The sequence below is a fragment of the Vombatus ursinus genome, unplaced genomic scaffold (assembly GCF_900497805.2).
Source record: "Vombatus ursinus unplaced genomic scaffold, bare-nosed wombat genome assembly UNPS02014786.1, whole genome shotgun sequence".
NCBI lineage: Eukaryota > Metazoa > Chordata > Mammalia > Diprotodontia > Vombatidae > Vombatus > Vombatus ursinus.
In genome coordinates, this window is record NW_020954564.1 from 47,025,911 (window position 1) to 47,053,500 (window position 27,590).

At 44.2% G+C, this 27,590-nt stretch overlaps 1 protein-coding gene across 1 annotated transcript in view; it reads left to right on the plus strand.

Moving 5' to 3' along the window:
- LOC114047377 (olfactomedin-like protein 2A) overlaps nucleotides 1-26,632 on the plus strand; it is a 46,321-nt gene extending 19,689 nt beyond the window's left edge. The window contains exons 3-8 of the mRNA XM_027868202.1: nucleotides 1,840-1,947; nucleotides 5,514-5,699; nucleotides 9,358-9,607; nucleotides 16,892-17,164; nucleotides 20,024-20,209; nucleotides 22,334-26,632. Coding sequence (XP_027724003.1) covers nucleotides 1,840-1,947; nucleotides 5,514-5,699; nucleotides 9,358-9,607; nucleotides 16,892-17,164; nucleotides 20,024-20,209; nucleotides 22,334-22,938 — 1,608 coding nt within the window. The 3' untranslated portion in view covers nucleotides 22,939-26,632. The remainder of the gene's footprint in view (nucleotides 1-1,839; nucleotides 1,948-5,513; nucleotides 5,700-9,357; nucleotides 9,608-16,891; nucleotides 17,165-20,023; nucleotides 20,210-22,333) is intronic.
- Nucleotides 26,633-27,590: the final 958 nt, after the last annotated feature.

The window sequence follows — 27,590 nt, forward strand, 5'->3', positions numbered from 1 at the left end:
TTCTAAGGGAGCAGTGATTTCAGTTAAAGGTCAATCAGGACAATGTCCTGGGTGTGTGCTTTTTGTCTCAATCATTTTTCCAGTTTGGTGTGGGGAGGAGACCTGAGACATGGAGTCAATGAGGGAAAGGGTGTGGGCTCTGTTTCCCTTTTTACTCCCAGACCAAGCAAAGTTAACATCAAACACATATGGGAAGGAGCCAGCTTTCCAGGCAGGAAGGGGGCATAGGACCAAGAGAAGGGAGGGGAATTGAAAGTAGTAAGAGTCCCCAGCAACGGTCCCAAGGCCTCAAGGCAGGGGGTGGGCTCTGAGGAGGGTACCCCAGCCCACCAAGTATAGGAAACTCCCAGATTTAGGCTCTTGCGAAGGATTGTTGTTTTTTTTTTTTTACTCTCATGCACTGTTGGCCAAAAGAAACCTTAGAATGTGGACTTTCAGTACTAGAATAGTTCTTAGAACATAGAATGCAATGACTAGAAAGGACCTTAAAACAGAATTTTAAGGTTGGAAGGAAACAACATAGAATGTTAGGGCATAAAGGACTATAGAACATCAATTGTTAGAACTGGGAGGACTTTTGAGACATCGACCATCAGGGCTAGCAGGAGGCTTAGAGCTAGAAGGTATCCTAAAACAGGAATTGTTAGACTTGGAAGGAACCCCAGAATGGAACTTGTTAAAGGTGAAAGAAGGTTGAAAGGGGCCTTAGAACCCAAACTATGAAGACTGAAGGAACTTGAGAACATAGACCGTGAGCTAGAAGGCCCCTTAGAACACAGAATGTGAGGGCTAGAAGGGACCTTAAAATTTAGAAATTGTTAATGCTGGAAAGGTCCTTAGAATATAGAATATAGTCCTTAGATCATAGAATGTGAGCATTGGAGGGGACCTTAGAACGTAGAATGTCAGGGCTGGAGGGGACCTTAGAACATAAAGTATAATAGCTTTAAGTTAATAAGAAGAGACCTTAGAAGAATGTTAGGATTGAACAGTGCTTTAGAACATAGTACTTGAAGGGACCTTGCCAAAACTGGAAGGAACTTTAGTCTAATAATGTAATTTTATAGAGAAGGAAACTATGGTTCAAGGATGGAGGAATGACTTGCTCAGGGTCACACTGTGAGTTGGTGGCAAACTCCAGACTGGAACCCAGTTTTGCCGAGTCCTGGTCCAATGTTCTTTCCACTAGATCAATTTTTCTGGAAAACACAGTATCAAAGAGACCAAGAATGGGAAGTGTAGACCTCAGAAGTCATCTAGCCCAATCCCCTACCCAATGTATATCTCTCTGTTACAAAATCTAGCCTGTGCTTGAATCCCCAGTGATGAGGAACTCATTGTCTTTTGAGGCAAGCCTTTCCAATGTTGGAGAGTTCTAATTGTTAGGAAGTTCTTTCCTATTTCATACTGAACTCCGCCTCCTTATAATTTCCTCCAATTGCTTCCAGTCCAGCACCTGGAGCTAACCAGAATAAATCAAATCCCTCTTTCCCATGACAGCTGTTCAGCTAGTTGAAGTAGATTCTTGATGGAAACTAATCCTAGTTCAACAGCAATGGAGCCCCAGTTGCCAAGAAGTTGAAACTGATGGAAATACTTAGTAGAGCTCTCCCTTGTTGCTGTCAGAGCTTCCTGAGTCATAGGCCATCTGGTCCAACCCCTCGCTGGAGTGTGAATCCTCTCTAAACCATCCCCAACAAATGTTCATCCAACTTCTGCTCACATACTTCCATTGACAGGGAGCTTACTATCTTCCGACACAGTCTGGGGCCCCAGGTAGGGACCTGGGATGTGAAGTCTGGAGATTTGGAGGAAAACTGTGGCCTTTTTTCTTTATAGCTCCAGTCCATGGTCGACCTCCTGGAAGGGACATTATACAGTATGGACCTGATGAAAGTCCATGCCTACATCAACAAAGTGGCCTCTCAGATGAACACACTGGAAGAGGTGAGAGGGTCTGACTCCTCCAAGATGGTAACAGGGTTTGGGACTAATGACTGGAGTAGAAGCAAAATTCGATATTGGTTCAAATATAGGGCACACTCTCCCCCTAAATCTTGTTTGTATGAAATCTGGAGTCTGGGAACCCCAGGCTACCAGGGAAAAAAAGGCTGTGTTCCCTTCCATACCTTCTCCTTTTTAGGGCATCTAGAGCAAAAGGAAGGAACCAGCAACAGCTCCATCTCTACCATTTAGGGGTCCAAACAAATGGAACCAAGCCCTTCCTGGGCCAGCCTTAATCCTTTCAGAACCAAAATGGAGATTTGGTGGAAAGAGGGAGTGCCTTAGAGTCAAGAGACTTAACTTTGCTTCCCTAGCATAGTACCTGGCATGTAAAAAGTGCTTAATAAATGTTTGTTGAGTGAATGAATGAATTCAAATCCCAACTCTGTCATTTCCTAGCTGTGTGACCTTGGACAAGTCACTTCCTTTCCTTGAGCCTCAGTTTCTTCATCTGGAAAATGGTAATAACAATCCTTGCCCTCTCTACCTTATGCTATTTGACTGTTCAAGTGTGACAGAAATATGAGTTGTTCTAACTCCTCTTTGCTTCATTACCCCAAAAGCTGCCTCCAGTCTAGGCAGCCTCCTGACCTAGAGGAAATTATGAGGCAAAGAACATCCGTAGACAGCTCTTCATTAATATTGTTGTTAGAGACTGCCTGGAGGAATGAAAAGAGAACTGAACTTCGAGTCTGGAGTCCTGGTTTATGAGCCTAGATCTAATACTTACTTGCAGCATGACTTTGATATTCCTCTCTATGGGCCTTAATTTCCTCAAACTGGGCTCAATGATGCCTGAACCTCCAGATGTAGCTTTGAGGTTAAGGTGAGAGAAGGTGAATAAAAGGCTCTGTAAATAGTAAACAATAACCAAACCAACAATTATAGCATTTGTATAGGGCTTTGTAAAGCACCCTGTGTATGTGGATTTGTATTACTGGCGTTGAGCCCAAGGCTCGTTTCACAATAGTGAATAGTTAATAAGTATTTGTAAGTGAATGTAATTGAGCCTCATTTTCCTCACCCGTACAGTGTGTGTAGTCAACCTTGCACTCCCCTGGACCATGGAGATGAAAGCACTCTGTAAATATAAAACATGAGCAGTTATTATTGTCTTTTGTCTTTACTGGCTGGGTCTCTAGGCCCCTTCTACCCGTACCTACCCCCCCCCAGAGCTTTGGCTGGGAAAAGGCCCCTGTCTCTTCAGGCTTCCTGCTCCTGCCTCCAGTCTGTGTCCCGCCTTCCTTGTCTCTCAACTCCCTCAGACTCTTCCGGCTTCGGTGTGGATACCTTTCACCTTCCCCTTTGGTGCATCTGAGAGAGAAGCTGGATTTTTCAATAATTAATAATGATTAGCATGCATATTTACATATTTCCCATCTCACATCTCATTTGAGCCTTGAAACAACTCTGTGAAGTATACCAGTATTGCAGGTCTCATTGTCCCCGTTTAGCAGATGAAGAAACTGAAATCCAGAGTGTGGCAAAGCTGGTGGAATGTCCACTTTGGGATTATTAATAGTAATCTTATAATAATAGCTGGGCAGCTAGGTGGTGCAATGGATAGAGCACCAGCCTGGAGTCAGAAAGACTTATATTTGTGAGTTTTAAAGTCCAGCTTTAAACACTTCCTAGCTCTGTGACCCTGGGCAAATCAGTTTTCTCATCTGCAAAATGAGCTGGAGGAGGAAGTGGCAAACCATTGCAGTATCTTAACCAAGAAAACCCCAGAAGGGGTCATGAAGAGTCAGACATGACTCAACAACAACATAGTGCTTTAGAGTTTGCAAAGCACATTACAAATATTTTATTTTATCTTCAAAATAACCCTGGGAGGCAGGTGCTATTATTGTCCCCAATTTACATATGGGGAAACAGAGGCAGATAGATTAAGTCATTTGCTAAGATTTAATAGACTAGTATCTGGGGTAGCATTTGAACTCAGGACCTCTTAATTCCAAGTCTAGTGTTCTATCCACTGCACCGCCCAGCTGCCTCCAGCTAGGTGTTAGGCCCAGCTGAGAACCTAGGCTTCCTGATTATCAAGTCAAGGCCCTTAACTACATTTTTTAGCTATGAAAAAGATCACATGCTGTTATTTAAAAAAAAAGAAGGAAAGAAAAGAGGGGGGAAGGAAGGAGGGAAGGAGAGAAGAAGGAAGGAAGGAAGGAAGGAAGGAAGGAAAGATTTCATATGGTTGAGGGACTATCTAAACTTACATCTTAATAATATAATGTGAACAATAGTGGTGGCTGACACGTGGTACTTTATGAGAGAACTACAGACATAGAACTGAGAGGGAACTTAGGGGTCATCTAGTCTAAAGAGGTCAACCTCTCATTTTTTAGATGAATAAACCAAATTTTAAGGAAGTTAAATGACTTACCCAAGGTCACAAAGATGCTAAGTCACCTAGGAGGAATTTGAACCCAAGTCCTCTGACTCCAAATCTGACGGTCACCCCTCAGCTCCCTGCTGCTTCTGGTGATGCTTCCTAGCCTCCAGCCATGGAATATGATGGTCTACAAAGAATCAACATTGACTTTATCCAGGCTATTAGCAAAAAAAGCACATATTAATGACTGCATGGAATCCTTACAACAACCTCAGGAAGTAGAAACTCAGAAAACCTGGAATGAGTCCAAACTCTGCCACTAACTTGTGTGATCCTGGGCAAATCACTTTGGTACTGCTCACTTAATCTCAGTATCCCCATCTGTAAAGTGAAGAGAATGAAATACTCACTGCTTTTCTCGTACAGTCAGCTGAGGTAGTACATATGTGGAAAGCAGCCCATGGAAATATCATTTTTCCCATTTTTCAGATGAGGAAAATGAGGCTCAGAGCAGTAAAGTGACTTTCCTAAGGTTACATGGCTAGTAAGTGACAAGGTGAAGACTTGAACTCAGGTTTTACAACCTTACTCCAGTTCCTGTGCTTTCTCTACTACACAACAGCCTGCAGTGGTGGACAGGAGGAAAGGGGATGAGGAGTAAAGAGTGGCAGGAGAGATGCTGGGATGTAATGATAATAATTACAATACTACTAGAGAGCTTTGTTGCTGTTGTTTAGTCATGTCCTACTCTTCATGACCCCATCTGGGGTTTTCTTGGCAGAGACACTACAGTGATTTGCCCTTTGCTTCTCCAGTTCATTTTACAGATGAGGAAACCGAGGCAAAAAGAGTTAAGCGACTTGTTCAGGATCACGCAGCTAGTAAGTGTCTGAGGTTGGATTTTAATTCAGATCCTACTGACTCCAGGCACTCTATCCATTGGGTAACCTAGGACTTACAAATATCACTTTCCTCACAATAGTCCTGGGAGAGAGAAAGTATAAGGATTACTATTTCCATTATACAGATAGATAAACTGAGGTTCAGAAGGGAAATGACCTGCCCATGGTCATGCAGCTACTACCAGATCTAGGACTTGAATGCAGAAGTTTCTACCCAAAAGTTCAGTGTTCTTTCTACTAAGCGTTATGCTTCTTGTCCCTGTCCCTTGCAGACCATTAAGACAAACCTTAGCCGGGAGAATGATTTCATGAAAGAAAGCGTGGCCCACTTGACCCACCAGATGAAGCGTTATGAGAACTACTCAGACATCATGATGAGTATTAAGAAGGAGATTTCCAGCCTGGGCTACCAGTTGCTACAGAAGGATGCAGCTGCTGGTCCTGAGAGCAAAGCCCAGGTAAGCAAGAGCCGTGGATTATGTTAATCATGAGAATAGCCCATGTTGCTAGAACACTCTCCAGTTTGCAAGTTGATTCCTTACAAAAACCCCATGAGGTAAGTCATGCAAATGTGTTATTAACCCTGTTTTACAAATGAGGAAACTGAGGAAGTCACTTGCCTAAGTCACACAGCCAGAAAAAAGAATGAGGCATCTCTTCTTAGCTACTCCCCGAACTTTTGGTGCCAGTTAGAGTCTCCACAGGTGACTGACTACTTCTCTCACAAGGTTCTAGGGGTGACTCTGAGGGGTTATGCATCTAGTACCATTGCTCCTGAGCCCCCACCATTCTCTTTCCTATTAACAATCAGGGGCAGCTAGGTGGCGCAGTGGATAAAGTTCTGGCCTTGGAGTCAGGAGAACCCGAGTTCAAATCTGCCCTCAGACACCTGACACTTACTAGCTATATGACCCTGGGCAAGTCACTTAACCCCAATTGCCTAACCACCCCCCCCCCAAAAAAAACAACAAACTCCCTATAGGAGCAGCTAGGTGGTGCAGTGGATAGAGCACCGGCCCTGAAGTCAGGAGGACCTGAGTTCAAATCCAGCCTCAGATCAAACACTTGACACTTATTAGCTGTGTGACCCTGGGTAAGTCATTTAACCCCGATTGCCTAAAAAAAAAATCGACCAAACATGATTAATTAGCTTTAATCAAAAGCATCTACTAGGATGCCATAAGAACAGTTGGTATAAAAGATTGTTCCCCAAAGCACACTCTCTCACAGATTCAGGACCATGGGAAGGAGAAGCTCACATTGAGAGGCCAATGGGAGTCAGGCACACATGGACCGGCTGATCCCTAAGGTACAAAAGTGCCAAAGGGGTGACTCCTAACTTCTGGTGCTTTGTGACTGGAAGTCCTTTCTTTAGTCCATAGCCAGCGTTCATCTTTGGTACAAGGAATCGTGCTCCTCGAAGCTTCCTTCTTTCTCTGGTGCCCATCTTTCCACATCTGCTTTTCCTCAATAGGTCACTCAGTGGGTTGCGTTGTCTCCTACCAGTCCAGTATCTCTGATCCTAGCTGGACACATCGATTGCTACTGCTCCAATCTCTCTAATTAAAATGGTGGGAGGGGAAGAGAAGACTCTTTTCTTCCCCCAACCCCAAGACTGATTCCCTCTCAGGGGCTTGGCTCTGGAACTGGAATCCTCAGCTCCATAATTTGAAATCCTCCACCACTGAACTGGCCTTCTACTGTATGATGCACAGGGGAAGGGAAGGGTATAAACATTTGCACAGTATGTTCTACTGGCCAGGCACAGTGCTAAGTGCTTTACAAATTACAACAATATTGCAAGGTGCTGTTATCCCCATTTTCTGACTCACTGTGACCTCCATTGGGATTTTCTTGGCAAAGATAGTAGAGTGGTTTGCTATTTCCTTTTCCAGCTCACTTTGTAGATGAGCAACTGAGGCAAATGGGTAAGTGACTTGCCCAGGATCACACACCTAGTATGTGTCTAAGATTGGATTTGAATTCAGGAAGGTGAGTCTTCCTGACTCCAGGCCAGGCACTCTATCCACTGTACCACCTAGATGTCCTATGCATATGTGTGTATACGTATATATGTGTGTTGATAGATAGACAGATAGATAGATAGATGAGTCTTCCTGATACAGCAATTTTTGAGATGCTGTTATCCCTATTTACACTTGAGCAAACTAAGGCAAATAGAAATTAAGTGACTTTCCCAGGGTCACACAGCTCGTAAGTATCTGAGGCTGGATTTGAATTCAGGTCTTCTTGACTCCAAGCCCAGAACTCTATCCATTGAGCTGCCTCTGAGCATAGCCTCAGAGACATGTCTGATTCTTTCAGCCATTCACAAGATATTTCCTATGTGGCTTCATCTGCCTTCATCCAATGGCCAAAGGTCTATAATCCTGTCAAGTCGATTAAAAGACTTATTTGCACATTGTGGTAAAGTCTTAGAAAAATTCCTTAACAATTAGTTTGCTCTGTTGGTTGGTTGACTGATTCAGGTTGAAAGACTAGATAAAGAGGACATTTCTCCTTAGGTTGAAATTAGACTAGATGCTTTAACAGGGTTTTTCCAACTCTGGAATTCTGGGATTATTAGTCGTATCATTAATGACAATGATGTATTACATATGAAATGTGGACATTTAAAATAAACATCAAATGAAAGCTACACATTGCCTTGGAAAAAAAAGACAACTGACATGACTGGGAATTGGATTATATATGTAGTATTTGTCATATCACCAAGAGTTTTCGTAGATTGTAAATTGTGGGATCTAAAAACATTGAATATCTGAGTTGGAGTGGACCCTTTAGAAGATCATAGAATGTTAGGAGTGGAATTAGCTTAGGGATAAGCTAGTCCAAATTCTTCCATTTAAAAAAAAATTCTTAATTCAAGTTTTATTTAGGACTTCCTTAAAGGAATGGCAGAGAAGCTTGGTTTCTCCTCTGTGGCAAATGATTTGATAAAAGCCACCCAAAGAATTAATGACATAGCCAGGACTTGAACCCAGATCTTTGGACTCCCAATTGAGTGTGCTTTCTACTGTGATTCTTCCCTGATCTGCTTCAACAATAGATTACATAATGGACTTGGCCAAAAGGGCCCCCATGCTGTTATAGTGAGTTAACACCAGAGTCATCTGAGCAGTAATAAAAATAACATTATTCATCCTCATAATAATAATAGGGAACAAGCTCTCCAAATGCCTATATACTAGAAACTACTCCTAGGAATGGAATAATGAGGTCATGTTGTTCAGTTGTTTGAGTTATATCGGACTCTTCATGACTCCATTTGGGGTTTTCTTGGCAATGATACTGGAATGGTTTGCCATTTCCTTCTCCAGCTCTTTTTTAATAGATGAGGAAATGGAGGCAAAAAGGGTTAAGTGACTTGCCCAGGGTCACATGGCTAGACAGTGTCTGAAGCTGGATTTGAACTGAGGAAGATGGGTCTTCCCAACTCCAGGGTCGGCACTCTATCCACCGTGGCACCTGGCTGCCACCAATGAGGTTATAATAACCAGTAAAAGGTTGAGCTTGGAGAGTGAAAAATTCATAGAATGTCAGACTTAGAAGGAATTTTGGATTATAGAATGTAAGCTGGTGGTGCAGCTAAGTGGCACAGTGGATAAAGTGCCCGGCCCTGGAGTCAGGAGGACCTGAGTTTAAATCTGGCCTCAGACACTTGACACTTACTTGTGTGAACCAGGGCAAGTCACTTAACCCCATTGTTTAGCCAAAAAAAAAAAAAATGCAAGCTGGTATCTAACTTTGAAGTATAGAATGACCTGGAAGGGACATTAGAACATAGAACATAGGATGTTAGAGCTGGAAGAGACTTTAGAGGTCATCTTAAACCAACCCTATAATTTTACAGATAAAGAAACTGAGGGCCAGAGAGAAGTGACTTACCTACGATCATACAGCTAGCAAATTACACAACCAGGTCTCCTGATTTCCACATCCAGTTACTCTTTGTACTCCTCCAGGGACAATGGGAATTGTTACCTGGGCATTGACTTGACAACTAGAAACCTATTCCCCCAATTCTAAACCCCAAATAGCGTCACAGGTGCCCCCCAGCAGGTCTAGGAGTCTTTTTTCCTCTTTCTTTCCTAGGAGACAGCTGGTGGAAAAGGCAGAGAAGCCAGCAAATATTCTGGAGTCAAGAAAAACTTTGGGGACAAGGCTGTCCCAAGGCCTCCCAAAGACAAGCTTCTGAAGGTGGAGAAGGTGAGAAAAGACACTGTGAAGGGCAAAGCCCTGCAGGCCACAGCTAGGCCCCGGGTCCTCCCACACCAGCAAGCAGTAATCCGGGGCATCACCTACTACAAATCCACAAAGCAGGAAGAGGTGGAAGATGCAGCTGGTAAGTATCTTGAGAAGGAGGATTCAGATTTTTCTCTGATACAAGTAACAATAACATTAGGAGACTAGTGAGCTGTCCTTGAATGTTGGAGCTTCTAGGGATGGGGGTGGGGACAGGATGGCAAGGGAAATAAAACATGGAATGTGAGATCATATAACATAGAATGACAGAGTGGAAAGCGAACTTTAGAAAATAGGATGTTAGGGGGCAGCTAGGTGGTGCAATGGATAGAGCACTGGCATGGAGTCAGGAGGACCTGAGTTCAAATCCAGCCTCAGACACTTACTAGCTTTGTGACCCTGGGGAAGTCACTTAACTCCAATAGCCTAAAAAGGAAAAAAAAAAAAAAACAGATAAAGAAAGAAAATAGGATGTTAGAACTGGAAGGGACCTGAGAACATAGAATTTGATCATATATACTACAGAATGTTCAAGAACAGGCCTTAAATTGTCAATGTTTAAACTGAGCCTGTGGTCAAGAGACCAGATAGAATGTCTGAGGATTTCTCTGCTGCTGCTCCTACCACACATAATTCATATGATGGCAGGACTTCCTCAGCATCAGGTGCTCCCTTCTGCCCAGCTCAACCAAGGAAGAGCCACGACCTGGCTCCGTTTCCCCATATTTATTCCTTCCCAGACTTTGCCCAAAAAAAGGCACACAGCAGACAAACAGCTGCAGGAATCTGACTTTGCCAACAAGACCTGTGGGAACCAAGGCTTTCTCTCTGGCAAGCCGCCCAAGACCCATCCACCCTCTCCCTCTTGTGTTGCCGGCTGGCCAGGCCAATGGCAAGGACTCTGAAAAGGGATGCAAGGCCCTAATGTCCCCCTTCCCCTTCTGGCTGGGAGCAGTTCCAGGGCCAGGCCTGATGTGTGAACAGGAAGAAGGCAAGGAAATGCTGATGTGCCCTTGATAGCACATCAAAGGCAGGGGAGGCTAGGGGAAGAACCTGGTCTAGACAAGGTCTGATTCCCCCTTCCCCTCTGTCACCCCAGCACCCCTGGATCCAGACCTTGTTTCTGCTGTAAAATGAAGGGTGAGACTAAGTGATTTCTAAGGTCCCTTTGAGCTTTCACATTCTACATTCCAGCATTTTGTATTCTTGAGGTATAATGGAAAATATTCTGGATTTAGGACTAGCAGACTAAGGTTCCTATCCTGGCTCTGGGGCAAGATACTACAACTCTCAGCCTCAGTTTCCTCTTCAGTTAAATAAGGATAATAATACTTGTATTGTCTCACTCATGTTGTTTTGAGAAAAGTTCTTGGTAAAGTTTAAGGTATTAGCTTGATACACATATGTATGTGTGTATATATGCACATATATACACACATATATATTTAGATATACATATATTTGTTGTTTAGTCATTTCAGTCATGTCCAACTCTTCATGACCCAATTTGAGGGTTTTTTTTGGCAAAGATACTGGAGTGGTTTGCCATTTCTTTAGATAAGGAAACTGAGGCAAACAGTTGACTTTGTGAGGGTCACGTGGCTAGTGTCTAAGGCTAGATTTGAGCGCAGTAAGATAAGTCTTCCTGTGTATGTATATATGTGTACGTAATTTATTGTTCCGATGTCCTTTCCATCACTGAGATTCTATATTCTAACGCTATCCTTCTATCATTCTACATTTTATTCACTTGGTTTAAGGTGAATCACCATAATTCACCCTTGCCTCCCTTCCCAAAGGTGAGCTGGGTACAAGATGGTGACTTTAGAGTGGGAAGACACCTCAGAAGCCATCTAGACAGGGGCATGCTGCTGAACGTTTAGCAACAGTGGTGGGAGGTGGATGGGGAGGAGGGGAATATGTGTACAGGACACACTTTTACGTTTGTCTGCATTATTAACACTTTCTTAAGTCTAGATAATCAACAAAGCAATAAATCAAACCTTGATTGGTAGTGGTTTGCAAGTTTTGATCTCCTAGGTGTAAATGTTCCCGGTGAAAATCACCTATATGTTTCAAGCTGCCTCCAACTGGCCCAACCCCCTCATTTTTTAGTTAAGGAAACTGAAGCTAGAGAAGTTAAGTGGCTTGCCAAGGTCACAAAAGTAATAAATGGGAGAGCTGGTATTTTAATTCAATTATGGGTTTCTAAGAGACAGATTCAACTGATTGTAAACCACTTAATCCCTCTGAGACTCAATTTCCTAACCCATAAAATGGGAATAACATATTATACTATTTTCCTCACAGGGATGTTGTGGGGGGGAAAAGTGCCATGTAGATTTTAAAGTCCTACAGAAATGTTATTATTATCCCTTAGTAGGTATCCAGCTGCTTACAGCTGTGCCTCTGAATTGAAGATTTGCAGAATTGTGGGGGAGAAGTTATAGGTGAGGAATGTGGGGATGGGATAAAAGGGGATGCTGTGGTTAGCTTCATGTGGTGTTTGACCATCACTCTGACAGCCTGGTGGGGAGAAGGGGTTAAGTTAGTACTTAGACGCCAAGATTGGTTTGTTTCTGTGGTTTGGGGCCACAGCCCAGGGATAAAGAGGGATGCTGTGGTCACTTTGTATGTTGTTTGACCCCATCACCGTGACAGCCTGTGGAGAGAAAGGGTAAAAGATTATTGCTTGGAGACCAAGGCTGGTTTGACTCTGTAGGTTTTGGCTACAGCCCAAGGAAAAGTCAGCCAGATTCTAGGCTGATTGGGATTACACTGGGGGTTTGAACTCTGCCATAAATGAATTGCAAAAGGCCCCCCCCCAAACAAAAGAAAGAAAGAAAAGAAAAGAAAATGTGAGGGGACCTCTCCTTTCTAGAACCAGGCTAGTCTTGCAGGTAAGCAAGGATTAAAATTTTTCAAAGCCAAATCAGATGGCTGGAGGAGATAATCCCCAGGGAGAAATTAAGTAGGATAGTGTAGTGGAAGCAACATTGGACTGGTACTCAATTCATGAAGTACAGGATCCAGCCACTTCTGCTATCTAAATTGTCCAATGAAAAGGCTGGATTACATGACCTCTAAAGTCCTTCCTAACTGTAACATTCTATGTTCTTTCCAACCTTAAGATTCTATATTCTAACTTTCTATGTTTTGAGTCTTTTACTGCCCTAACATTCTGTATTCCAGGGTCCATTCCAGAGCTGATATTTTATGTCCCAAAGTCCCTTCCAGTTCTAACATTCTCTGAGTTTGTGAGTCATTGTCCTAAGTGACCCCCTTCATTTTCCCCGTATATTTTTCTGTTACCTGCCCACAGCTATAGGATTGAGAGGCAGGGCCAGTAAGGAGCCTTTGTCCTGCTGCCAAGTTGTCTCAAGCAACCTTTTTAGTGAGAGGAAGTGGATGTCTTGACTCTTAGGGAGAGGGACCAATGTGATTGATGTCTGGTGGCAGGGTCGGGAACAATATTGTCTGCCTTTGAGCCAGGGTACAGAGCAGGTGGCTTTGGCACCTTTAACCCCCATAACAAACAAAGTCAAGGCAACAAAAAGGAAGCATGGAGAGGGAAAGAAGTAGAACAAAAGGGAGAAGAAATGAAGGGGAAGTGGGAGAGTGTAAAGATGGAATCAGGCTCTGTACCCTGAGGATCAGAGAGTGTTAGACCCTAGAACGTAGAATGTCAGAGGCAGAAGGGACCTGAGAGCAGAGGATGTCAGAGCTGGAAGGGACATAAGACTATAACATGGTGAAACATAAAGCCTGGATTATTAGAGCCAGGAGGGACCCTAGAGATCACCTTTCATTTTGCAGATAAGAAAACTGGAACCCAGAGAGAGAAAGTGAGTTGTAAAATGTCACATAAAGTCCATGGTTGAGCCAGGACTAAAACCCAGGTCTCTTCCACAGTTCTTTCTACTCCCATGTTCCTTTAGTCCAAACCAAAATGAAGTACCCCTCTCAGAAAAGATTCAGTTTACCTCAAAGTCAGTATGTTCCAAACAGTCTTGATAACCTTCTCCCAAGGCTGCATCTTCTCTTGACTTCTCGCTTTCTGTCTGGACTCCTATCACTCATCCATCCTCTTGCATTTGAAACCTGTTGGTTATCTACTTTTTTCTTCACCTCTCAAGTCCAATTACTTCCTAAAGCACTTCAGTTCTAATTCCATAACATCTCTCTCTTCCTAGTTGAGGAAAGACTCAGAGATGGGGAAAAGTAGGGCACATTTGGGGCAAAACAAGCAGGTCAGGTGGGTTAGAATGTAGAGTAAACATGAGAGGAATGAGAGGAGGGAATAAGCATTTATATCACACCTACTGTGTCAGGCACTGTGCTAAGCACTTTACAAGTATTATCTCATTTGATTTCCCTCCCCCCCTTCCCCAGAAACTCTGGGAGATAGATACTATTGTTATTCCCATTTTGCAGTTGAGGAAGCTAAGTCAAATAGAGGTTAAATGACTTGCCTGGTTTCAAATAGTTAGTATCTGATGCAAACTTAGGTCTTCCTGACTCCAGGCCCAGTATACCACCTAGCTGTTTCTGTGTACATGAAAGAGAAGGCTGTAACTTGAGGCTGAAAAGGTAGGTATAGGATAGCTTATAGAGAGCCTTGAAATTCAGTCTATAGGCAGGTTTTAACCTCTCTGCTAAGGATTTTTAACCTGTCAGGGACCCTTTTGGCAATCTGGTGAAGCCTATAGACCCCTTCTCAGAATAATTTTTAATGCATAAAATAAAATACATAGGATTACAAGGGAAACCAATTATATTGAAATAAAGATGTAATTGCTTTTTCCCATCCAAGTTCATGGACCATGTGAAATCTATCCAAAGACCCCCAGGTTTCGAACCCCTGTTCTAAGTAATGAGGAACTACTGAAGGTTTTCATGCAAAGGGGAAGGAGACCTTGATCAAAGCATCAGGGGCATTATCCACACCAGTGAGGTCACTCTGGATTGGGGAGAGGAAAGACTGGAGGCAAAGAAAGCAGGGAGGCAGTTACAACAGGCCAGGCAAGAGGGAAGGAGGGCTAGACTTGGGAGGGTGCAGAGGCAATGGAAAAGAGGAAATGCATTCAAGAACTAATCATTGCATTTTGCATTTCTAGAGAGAGCACTTATAAATTTACCGAGTGCTTTCTTCACAGTGGCCCTGTCACTTCAGACTGTAGATTGAGCGTTGTAAAGGACCCTGTAGAGGATGTCTAGCCCATCTCCCTCATTTAACAGATGTGGAAACCGAGGCTAAGAGAAGTGTGATTCCCTAGACCACACAGGCAGTAAGTGGAGTAACTGGGACCTGAGTGGAGGTTGCCTGATTCCAGACGGGGAGTGTTTTCCACTGACTCACATGCAGTACAAGTGTGAGGAGCCTCCCACATTGGACGAAGAACCCAGGACTCGGAGGGCTGATGTGATTGGCCCACGATTACCCCCCACAGGGCAGAAACAGCACTTTCTTCCTGCAAGTCCAGCACTTTTTCACTATGATGATCAACATCTAGGGCTAGGCTATATGACCCTGGTCAAGTCTCTTCACCTTTCATGAAATGTTAAAGTTGAAGGAGCCTTAATGGACTTTATTAGTCCAGGCTTCTTATTTTATACCTGAGGAGCATGAGGCTCCACCAAGGAAACAGATTTACCTGTCCAACCCAATCCAATCCAGGAAGCATTTATTAAGCACCAGCTATGTGCAAAGCACTGTCCTAGGTGCCAGGAACACAGAGACGATGGATGAAACAATCTTTACTCTTGTGGAGTTGGCATTCTACCGAAAATCTACAGTTTGTAAAGAGAGAACTACGTATGATTGTTTGAGGAAGACAAAGGCACTTGTAGGAGTAAGAGATCAAGAAAGGCTTCCTGTAGGAGGTGGCACATTAACTGAACCTTCAAGGGAGTCAGGTGACATAGGTCATTAGTAACAGGCAGAAGATCTGAACCCAGGACTTCTGGTCCCCTATCAAATGCTCTTTCCATAATGACGGGCTGGCTCCCCTAATTGGTGTTGCTTTCTTTAGAAACATGGTCTTTGGGGAAGGGGACAGCCTCAGCCCAGTTAAAAAACAAAAACCAAAACCCCCACCTGCTGATAAGGGGCCCACAGGCTGCTTGAGATATGTGCTCTCAGAATACTTAATGGCCCCAGGCGGGCTTCAAACATCAGGAGGCTGCCATGACAAACAAGGCTGGAGGAATCCGTTTCCTTCCTGTAGATGTTTCTGTGGCCTCCCTCTATCAGAAGAGGGTGGCTGGGGAGAGAGGGCTCCGGCACAAGGCCTAGTTTGTTTCCTGCCTCCCTCGCCTGCCCTGCCAAGGGCTGAGTGAATCTGCATGTCTAGCCCCAGGGTATCTCCACCTTCCCACAGTTTGTAATATGCTCAGGAGGAATTCAGAAGAGAATGAGAGGCAGGGGTGGAGAAAGAGGAAGGGTGGAAGAGAAAAAGAGGGTGGGCCAACCCCTCCATTCCCCCAAGGACTTGGACCTCCATGCATCCAGAGCTTCTTCTCCTGAGGAAAGGGTCTAGGACAAGGGTGGGGAACTTGCAGCCTCAAGGCCACATGTGGCCCTCTAGGTGCTCAAGTTCGGGCCCTTTGACTGAATCCAAACTTGATCCCCTTCATAAAAGGATTTGTCTGTAAAACTTGGACTCAGTCATCCCAAGACCTAGAAGGCCACATGTGGCTTTGAGGGCACAGGTTCCCCACCCCTGGTCTACAAGTTCAAAGTCCTGGGTTTGAATCATTGCTTACTAGTTGTGAGACGTTGGGCAGGTCATTTGATTTCTCTGCAAAGCGAAGGGATTGTATTATATCACTTCTGTTTAAACTACCTATATTATGGTGCCTTTGTGAGGATCAAATGATACCATATTCCAAAGTGCTTGACAGTAGTAAATGACTCTATAAGTGTGAGTTATTATTATTGTTATTATTTTCTTACCTCTGCCTCATAGAATGCCTTATTGCCTTCGGGACTCAACTCAAGCAGTACCTTTTACATGAAGCCTTTCCTGATCTCCCCTCAACTTCTAACACCTTAAATCGCATTTATTTGGTATTTATTCTAACTATACTTATATGTGTACAAGTTGCCTCCCCCTTTCAAAACAATGTAAGACCCTTGAGAACAGCAACTTTTTTTGGGGGGGAAGGCAATTGGTGTTAAGTGACTTGCTATGGGTCACACAGCTAACAAGTGTCTGAGGCGGGATTTGAACTTAGGTCCTACTGAGTCCAGGCTAGTGCTCTACCCATTGGAGAACAGGATCTATTTAGTTTTTGTCTTATTATCTGCCTAGTACAGTGCCTGGCATATAGAAGATAATTTGACATATGTTTATTGGTTGATTATTATTGTTATAATTCATAGAAAACACCCTCAAGGGAGTAACGGGACTGGAGCAGCAGGAAATCAAGCTAGAAGGAAGACACCTGGAACCCAACTCTGATGAGCAGGAGGAAGTGGGGGCTACAGATGAAGGAGACCCCACCCCTGGTCCTCCCACAAGCACTACCCCTCTTCCCACCACCATGGTTCCAACCACCACCACCACCACCACTACTACCAACAATCCTCTGGTCACCATACTGTCCATTGGATACAATGCTGCAGGCCCCAATGGGTCAGAAAGTCCTAACCAAGGTATGATATCAGGCTTTAAAATGTCAGGGACAATGGAATGAGCACTGGGATCTGGGTTCTAGTCCTACTTCTGCCATGAGTGATATGAGTGACAGGAAAGTCACTTAATCTCTTTGTGACTTATGTTCCTCTTCTGTAAATGAGGGAGCCAAAGCACATCATCTCTGAGGCTATTTGAGAGCTAGCACTCTTTTTCTCTAAGATTCTGTGCCCAAGGTCCCTTCTAGTTCTAATATTCTAGATCTCTTGTATCTCAAACACAGGGGCTGTGTCCACTCTCATCCGAGTTGAACTAGAGGACCTCCAAGACACATTATTATATCATATTATATCATATAGTATTATATCATATCATATCATATCATATCATACCATATCATATCATATTGTTATATTATATTTATTATATTATATTATATTTATTATATTATATCAGATCATAATGGGGGGTAGGTATTTGGGAGTAACATCGCACCAACTTTCTTACAGCTCTAACATTTTACATTCTCTGTTGGCTATTCCATGTACTAAGTTCCCTCCCAGATCTAACATTCTATGTTCTAAGATCCTTTCAAGCCAGGGGTGTGCTGGAGCCAGCTCCAACTGATTCACAAGAGTCTATGGTTAAATTTTCAGTGTGAGCGTTTCCACCTTAGAAATCAGCAAACACTACAATTCAGTGTTTGATTTATTGTTTTGTTGACTATCTAGACTTTAAGAAGTGATAGAGAAAATGTTAATAATGCAGATTAAACTTAAAAGTGTGTTGTATGTATTTTTTTCTTCTCCTAGAGAGCCAGTTGTTAAACATTCACTAACACACCCTGGACCCCAGCTCTAACATCTTACATTCTTTGCCCTAATATTCTATATTCTAAGCCCTCACAGATCTAACTTTCTACAAATCTATGATCATCACTAAAAACTGCATTATGCAACATTTGTACAGAGCTATTATTCTTCACACACTATTATATGGTCTCATTTTTCTCCATTCATCTATTCAGTAAGCATTTATTAAGAACCAATGTTGTGAAAGGCATGGCGCTAAGCAATGGCATCCCTGCTCTCAAACAACTTACATTCAACAAGGGGGAAACAACATATATACAGATAAAAAACAATACAAAATATATTAAAGATGAAATAATTTGGCAGGCCCAGGGTACTTGCTGGCATGATCAATATGACGTAAGGTGGGAAGTGGCCTTTGTGTTGAGTCTTGAAGGAAGTTCAGGAGTCTAAGAGGCAAAGATTAAAAGGGAGAGCATTCCAGGTATGGAAAAGAGCCTTTGCAGAGGCACGGAGATGTGATGTCATATGCAGGAAATAGTAAAGAGGCCAGTTTGGCTGGAATGTAGAATATATGCGGGGGAGGGATATGGAGTCAGTCGGAGAAGAGAAGTCAGAAACATATTGTAGAGGGCTTCAAATGCTCAACAGAGAAGTTGGTACTTATGCTCGAGGTAATAGGGAATCACTGAAGTTTATTGAGGAGAGGAGTGACACGGTCAGAATTTTGCTTTGGTCATAATTTGGCAGCTATGTGGCAGATGTATTTGGAGTGGAGACTTTCAGAAAGAAAGCAGTCAGGACACTATTGCAGCAGTCCAGGTGAGGAGTGAAGGGGCCCTGAAGTAAGTGGAAGACTTGACAAAACTTGGCAACTGATGGCATATGGGGTGAGGGAGACAGAGTTGCTAAGGATAACCCTGAGGTTGTAAACCTGAGTGACCAGAAGGTTGGTGGTGCCCTTAAGAGAAATGAGGAAATTCAGGTAAAGGCTGGGTTTGGAGTGAAAGGCAGTGCTGATTTTGAGATGCCTAAAGGACATCCTCTTGGGAAGGTCCAATAGGCAGTCAGTGATGTGGGATGGAGCTCAGGAAGGAGACCAGGGCTAGAGAGAAAAACCTGGGAGTTGTCTGTGTAAAGATGGTAACTGATCCCAGGAGAGGTTATAAATAAGGTCATCAAGAAAGAATGTAGAGGGGCAGCTAGGTGGCACAGTGGATAGAGCACTGGCCCTGAAGTCAGGAGGACCTGAGTTCAAATCTGGCCTCAGACCAAACACTTGACACTTAATAGCTGTGTGACCCTGGGCAAGTCACTTAACCCCAATTGTCTAAAAAACAAAACAAAACAAAACAAAAAGAAAGAATGTAGAATGAGAGAAGAGGGGACCCAGGACAGACAGAGCCTTGGAGTACATCCACAGTTAAAGTGTGGGATGTGAATGAAAACAACAATTTGAAAGTCATTATCAAGCACCTCTTCTCTGTAATTTGTTTTGTCATTGCATATTAGGCAGTGAAGTCTGGAGAAGTGCCTTGCTAAGTCACACAGGTTGTGAGAGCCCTGGGACGTGCAATATATGGATTTATCTAATACTTAGATGATAGAACACACAATAACAATAATGCAGAATAGAATGTGGATAAGAGAATAAGAGAAGGGCTAAGTGTAATGTGAGGTTCAGGGAAAGAAATAGCATTTGTGACTAAGGAGGATGTGAGAGAAGGCTTCCTAGAAGTGACATTTTGTCTAGGCCTTTTAGACAAGAATAGCATCTGCAGTTCTTGGAGACCTTCAAGAACAGGTGTGACTATTTCCTTTGAGCTGGGGGAGAGGATGATGCTGTCCAAAGGCAGGAGAAAGGCTGAGATGATCTGGGTTTACTTGGGATCGTTGAATTTAGAGCTGGAAATGACCATAGAGAGCATCTAGTCTGACCTGTTCATTTTACAAAGGAGGAAACTGAGGCTTATAGTGGCTTGCCCAAGGTCACATTGGTAGCAGGTCCTTTGACTTTTACTTTTGTGATTTGGAAGCTTCATTAATGTATCTCCTTTCTTCCTACAGTCAAAGAAGTGGGGTGTGAAGGCACCATCAAGTCTGTTGACCCCCCTATGAAGCAGCACAGCTATGGGCGGAATGAGGGGGCTTGGATGAAGGACCCTACAGCCCGGGATGACAAGATCTATGTCACCAACTACTACTATGGGAATAGTCTGGTGGAGTTCCGTAACCTGGACAATTTCCAACAAGGTCAGGAATCGTAGGGAAATTCGTGGAGAGGGGCTGGGTCAAAAAGTGGAAACCTTGGCCTTCCACTGGGTACATGGCAAGGACCAATTCTTCAGAACCAGATTTCACAAGGATGTGAGGAGTATTTATGGAGGCCCATGGGACATATGATCTAGGGAAACCTGATAGTCTGTTTGGGAAGGGAATAGTCCCTTCCCTTGACCTGACTGCTAGTAGTTAGGCATCTTTCCCCCGTCCCTGAAGTTTCCTCTCCTGTTCCATGTCTTTATGTTTATGAATTATAAAATAGTAGAATTCCAAGGGACCTCAAAATATGGAATATTAGAATATAGCAAATAGAATGTTAGGAGTGGCAGGGACCTTAGTACACAGAATGTTATGATATAAAACCCAGAATGTCAAACCTGGAATGAGAGACCCCAAAGCAGAGACTGATAGAAGAATCCCAGCATCTCAGAATCCATAAGGGACCTTAGAAGTCAATTAGTCCAACTCAATACTTGGTCCATTTTGGGAAGTGCACCCTATTCTGCCAGGGAAGCAGTTTGGTTATAGTGGAGAGAACACTTGAGAATAGATTTTGTTAGACATAGTAACAGCACACTATGATGAAAAGAGCAATGTAGTAGTATTTGTACAACTCAAATTTTATTCCAGGTTCTGTCAAAATCTTGCTCTCTGGGCCTCAGTTTTATACATGTAAAATGAAGGCATGGACCTAAATGATATCTAATGTCCCTTCTGGGGGTAGCTAGGTGGTGCAGGGGATAAAGCAGTAGGCTTGGAATCAGGAAGACTCATCTTTTTGAGTTCATATCTGGCCTCAGACACTAGCTATGTGACCCTAGACAAATCACTTAGGTCCTGTTGGCCTCAGTTTCCTCATCTGTAAAATGAACTGGAGAAGGAACTGGCAAACCACTCTAGTATCTTTGCCAGGAAAACCCCAAATGGGGTCATGGATGGTTGGACAAGACTGAAATGATTGAACAACAACGTAAATGTCCCTTCCAGTCCCACCATTCCATGTTCTGAGATCTCTGATTCTAGCTCTCCTGTCTGGGATGGGGGCCTGGGTGCCAGCAAGGAAAATCTGCCCTCATTTTTTAATTAGGAAAGATGACCTATATAAATGGGCCAAAAGGGGCCCCTGAGCATCAGGCTACAAGAGGTCAAGTAGCTGCAGGGGGCAAGGAGGAGAGAGCTGGAATGTGCCTAATGCAGTCCATGTGTTTAAACAAGATAAAAGATCAGTGGGTGCTTTTCATGAGCTCAGGAGCTGAGAACCCTCCAGGATTTCCTGAGGTTGGATTGGTGCCCAGCAGAAACAGGACAGTGTTGGAACCTGAATGCAGGCTTACATAATCAAAGAGAAGATGCCGGAAATGGTTGGTTTTCATTGACATGGAAATGACATGCCAGAGGTTCAGAACCTGGGAGAAATATCTGGGGCTGCCTCCACCTTTGTCACCCTTCTGTGCTCTCTCCTTCCTGTTCCTTAAACCATAAGATGTTGTGGTTGGAAGGGAACTTAGAACAGGGAATGTTAGAGTTGGAAGAGACTTGGTACAATGGAGAGAACCCTGAATTTGGAGTCAGAAGACCCTGGTTCAGATCCTGGGTCTGCCATTTGCCACCTGTATGACTTCAAGCAAGTCATACTAACTTCTTGGGCCTTCATTTCCTTATCTTTAAAAGAATGAGCTGGACTACATAGCTGGGGTTCTTTTCTAGTTCTAATTCCTAGGACCCTACAACCTTGGGCAAGGCACTAGAGTATAACTGGAAGGAATCTTAGGAGCCATTTATTATGCCCTCTTCGAGGATGCTGAAGACCAAGTAGGTTAGATAACTTGCCCAGAGTTGAACAAGTGGTAGGCTTCAGAGGCAGGATTCGAACCCAGATCCTTTAACTCCAAAGCCAGTGCTTTCATCTCTCTACACCACGTTACCTCCACTGAACCCATTGAGTCTTTTTTTTCCTTATCTGTAAAAAGATTGTTCTGAGGTCCCTTTCAGCTCCATTCTCTTATGATTTTGCTGGGCTAGGTCCAAGAGCCCTGAAACATTTTTGGTGTGGGGGTCATTAACTGGACCTTCTAATCTCTCCCACTGTCCCTGCAGGCCGCTGGAGTAACATGTATAAACTTCCGTATAACTGGATTGGGACGGGCCACGTGGTGTTCCAGGGTGCTTTCTATTACAACCGCGCCTTCACCAAAAATATCATCAAATACGATCTCCGGCAGCGCTATGTGGCAGCCTGGACCCTGCTCCCAGATGTGGTATATGAGGACACTACCCCATGGAAGTGGCGAGGCCACTCTGACATTGACTTTGCTGTGGATGAGAGTGGCCTATGGGTCATTTACCCGTCAGTGGACGAGGGCGGCTTCTCCCAGCAGGAGGTGATTGTGCTGAGCCGGCTGGACCCTGGTGACCTGTCTGTGAGGCGGGAGACCACCTGGAAAACCCGACTGAGGCGCAACTCCTACGGGAATTGCTTTCTAGTCTGCGGGATCCTGTATGCAGTGGATGTCTACAACCAAAGGGAAGGGCAGATCTCCTATGCCTTCGACACACACACCAACACTGATGCCTACCCCAAGCTGCCGTTCCTCAATGAGCACTCTTTCACCACCCAGATTGACTACAATCCCAAGGAGAGGGTCCTCTATGCCTGGGACAATGGCCACCAGGTTACCTACACTCTCCATTTTGTGGTCTGAGAGAAGTCGGGGTCCTCTCTCCCACCACAGTGGGAAGCACTTTTTGACCACCACCACCACCACCACCACCCCCGAAGGCATAAAGGAGGAGGCCACAGGTGAACAGTGCTCCCCTCTGAGATTACTCATGATAGCCCCCATGCTCACAGAGCACGGGTGTATTGGGAACATTTCTGGGGTGGCCCAGACTGGAGTGGTGTTACTGGAGGCAGGGAGAGAGAGACAGAGCAGAGAGAGGGGCATACTTTATAGAAGACTTGGAATAGGCTTTACCTATCCCTAAATGCTTTCTCGAGCTAGACCCCCATCCTCTCTCCCTCCTTTCCTCTTTCTCCCTTCTACTGTCTCTTCATTCTTGAAATAAAATTCAATTGCCCTTGTGTTCCCAGGGGACTTCTTGCAGCCAGAACCAGAAGACAGGCCACTGTAGCACGGAGAATGAGAGAATCCTAGAACCTCTGGGTTGAAAGGAACCTTTGAGGTCATCTAATCCAAACTGACCCTTTACTGAGAGGCCTCTGAGGACTGAAATATTTTGCCCTCTTTAATAGAAATCGGGGTCAACATAATTTCCTACCAGAATAAATGCATATGACTATATAATATAGAAAGATTACATATATAACACAGTACTTCAAAGACCTGAGATGCTCTTGGTATGGCTGCTCTTTCTCCCAGTGCAGGTTCTAACTAGCACCAGGCCCCCACCCCCAAGTGAGTGGTTTCATGGGTTTCTGGAGCCAAAAAAATTCATCCCCTGGTGGCCATCCTTCAATGGAGGAGCCCTCTGCACTTTGCTAGGCTGGCTGGTCTCCGTGTCACTACTAGAGCATGGCTTCACTGGCATGGCCTAGGAGAACCAGGGGTCCCCTCTAGACCGTGAGGATGTATCAGTGGGAAAAATATCAGTGAGGTTACAACTATATATATGTATATGTTTGTGTGTACCAAATACATGTATGTATATATACACATGTATATGCATGATATACATATGTGTGTCTGTTTTTATATACATACATGTACACATATACCTATATGTGCATGTGTGTGTACATAGCTTAATGGCAAAACAGAGGTAATGAGAAAGCACTCTTGGTTTGTCTTTTTCTCCCTGTTTGTCTGTCCAAGAAACAGTCATTTCCCTGGGTTTAATTTAATTTAATTTAGTGCAGTATAGCCGAGTAGAAAGAGCGCTACTTATGGAATAAAAAAAGCCTAAGTCTCACAAATGGCTCTGATACTTGATCCGTGAAAGACCTTGGGCAAATCAGGTCCCCTCTCCTCTCTTGGGGCCTCCATTTCCTCTTCTGTAAAACAAAAGAGTTGAACTGGAGAACCTCTAAGTCTTGTCCTGGCTCTAAATCTATGATCTATTGAACTGAGAAGAAAGGTGTGGACTAGGTGCAAGGGGGATCTGTTCTTGCCTCAGCTGGGGGTCCTGGGTTCAAATCCTGACTTTGCGAGTGACTGCCAGTGCCCGCTTGGACAAATCCCTTCATGTCTGCCAGCTTCAGTTTCCTTCTTTGTGAAAATAAGGGAATCAGATTAGATGACCTCTCAAGTCCCTTCCAACTTTAAATCCTGTGGTCCTACGGACTTATTCCAGTTCAACAAATGTTAAGTGTCTTCTGTATGCAAGAGAGCCCTGGTTTAGGGGACATTTTCCGTTGCTTGGTAAACCTGGGCTGTATTTAGCCTCAGGCCTCTTCAGGCTGCTCTGATCCAAATTCAGGCCCGTGGCTTCCTCATCTCTTGGGATGCTGTTGTACACTGTCCGACACACATTCCATCCCTCCACAGTCACCCACGAGCCGGCCTGAAATCAAATACCAAGAAAACATGAGAACTTGTTCCAAGGTCCTCTCCCTTTCTTCTACACTGATTTTTCTTTTGTAATTCATAAATGTTGTCATCTATTTCTGCAGTTGGGGCCCAAGAATGCTGTAAGTGCCTGTGTGCCAGGAAATGTTGGGAGGGGAGCACTGTTTCCATCAGGTCGTCCACCTCCTCTCCCACCCCCCCCCACAGTTCTGGCCCAGCCTGAGGCTCCCTCCCACTGCAGAAATGCTTGCTTTGGCCAAATGCCTGATATCTTTGCCCTCCACCCCACTCCCCACCCCCACTCCCATATTGGTATCATGCAATAGATGATCTTGGCAGCTTTCACAGTATCCCCAAACTGAGGTTCCCAGAGTGCACCTGCTAAAGGCGTATGACCTTTAACAAGTCATTTCTCTAGGCCCCAGTTTCCTCATCTGTAAAATAAGGGATTTAGACTATGTGATCTCTAAGCTCCCTTCTAGTTCTGAATCCTATCACAATGGGCATTTTAAACATGCTTCCTACATACTCAGGGAAACTTTCATCAGACTAATCACTTGTCCCAAACCATACTGCGAATCACCACCTTTGCTATTTGCCAGGCTATGGAATTCAGTATTGTTCTAAATATAGGCTGACCATTCCCCAAATACAGACTACATTCTTAAAATCAGATATTTTTGGAAGAAGAAAGAGCAATGAACAGTGGGTAGAAGTTATGGAAACAGCTCAACAGAAGGAAAACCTCTTCCCAGTTAGAAATAGCTAAGAGTGGAACGGGCTGCTTTTATGAGGTCGTAAGGGCCTCATTGCTAGAGGGCTTCGGGTAAAGGCCAGTCGTCAGAGATACAGGACAAGGGATTCCTGCTCAGGTACCTGTTGGACCAGGTGACGTGCAAGGACCCTTCCAGCTCTGAAATTCTGTAATTTGATAGAGGAGCTTGATAGAGCACTGGATTCTAGGTTAAAGAAGTCCACTTTGCTTCCTGGCTCTGCTACTTGTCCCTGTGTGACCTTGGGCAAATCATTTGACCTCTTTGGGCCTCAGGTTCCTCCTCTGTCAAATAAGGGGGATATCTAAGGTCCCTTGCAGCTCTAAGGTTCTGTGATTCTTAGAAAAACAACCTACGGACTTAAGCTGAACAATGGTACCCATTATGGGCTGAACTGGGAGTAGTTTCGAAGGGGAGGATGAGAATAGTATGGCCTATACTCAGACCAGTATTGTGCGTGCAAAGAGCAGCTTCTTCCATCCTTCCTTTTGAACTCCCACCCTAGTTCTGCTGGATCCAGTCCAAACTATCAGCATTGGGACATCCTATGTAATTTGTATCTTGATGGCTGGGGGCCCAGACAGCAGGAGTCCTGAAATCTTCTAGCCTGGGAGGAGCTTTGTATCTGGTTTGTGGCTGGCAAAGGCTTTCCCAAGGAGAGAGGAGACCTGTTACTGACCAGAGACAGCTAGGGGTTGTGAGAAAGAAAAAAATCAGGGAAGGTTGTGAGGAAGAAGGGACCAGGCTTTTCTGAAAGCCTACAAGCCCTAAAGGCTTTCCTTCAATGGGAGAAGCACAGTCAGGTCTGAATGAAGCCATGGAGTGGGGAGGGCAAACAGTCTTGGATTGGACATGGAGGTACCTGAATTTGAGTGCTGAGGCTGCTAGTAATTCACCATGTAACCTTGAACAAACCCTAACCTCCTAATTTTTTGTCCTCTTCAATTGGAGGATTAGATCATCTTTAAAGTCCTTTTCAATTTTAATATTTTGTTTTATGATCCAGTGTTACATGTTCTAATAATCTATCTTCTAAGGTTCCTTCTAGTTATCATGTTCTATGTTCTAGGACAGGGGTGGGGAACCTGAGGCATGGAGGCCACATGTGGCCCTCAAGGTACTCAAATGCATCCCTTTGACTGAATCCAAACTTCACAGAACAAATCCCCTTAATAAAAGGATTTGTTCTATAAAACTTAGACTCAGTCAAAAGGATGCATCCGAGGACCTAGAGGGCCACATGTGGCCTTGAAGTGGCAGGTTCCCCACCCCTGTATCTAGGAGCTCTAACATGCTGATGTGAAATCTTGGCATGAAATCTGTCTTACATGTCTGCCTCTCTGCACTCGCATAGCTACTGCTCTAGTTCAGGCCCTAATCATCTCTTGCCTGGAGAATTGCAATAATTTATTATTCCTCCTTGCCTTAACTCTCTCTCCAGTGCAATCTATCCTCTACCCAGCCACCAAAAGTGGTTTTCCTAAAGCTCAAATCTGGCCTTGTCGTCCGTCCCCCAAACCCCCCCCTTCCCTTACCCCGCAACAAACTCCAGTGATTCCCTATTAGCACAAGGAGGAAATATAAATTACACTAAGTTACATTTGGGCATCCAGGTGGTGCAGTGGTTAGAGTAGTGGGCCTGGAGTCAGGAAAACCTGAGTTCAAATCCAGCCTCAGACACTTACTAACTGTGGGACCCTGGGCAAGTCACTTAATCCTGTTTGGCTCAGTTTCCTCATCTATTAAATGAGATAGAGAAGGAAACGGCAAACCACTCCAGGATCTTTGCCAAGAAAACCTCAAATGGGAGTTGAAAAGTCAGACATGACTCAACAACAAAATTTGCATTTACAGCTCTTCATAACCTGGCCCTTCCTACCTTTGCAGTCATCTTATACTCACCTCTGTGCTCCTTACAATGAATGCACACTGGCTTGCTTGCTTTTCCTTGCTCACAACACTCCATCTCTGTGGCTCTCATCTGCCTGGAATGCTGTCTCTCACTGCTGCTTACTAGCTTCCATAAAGACTCAGCTCAGATTGGACTGTCTGCCA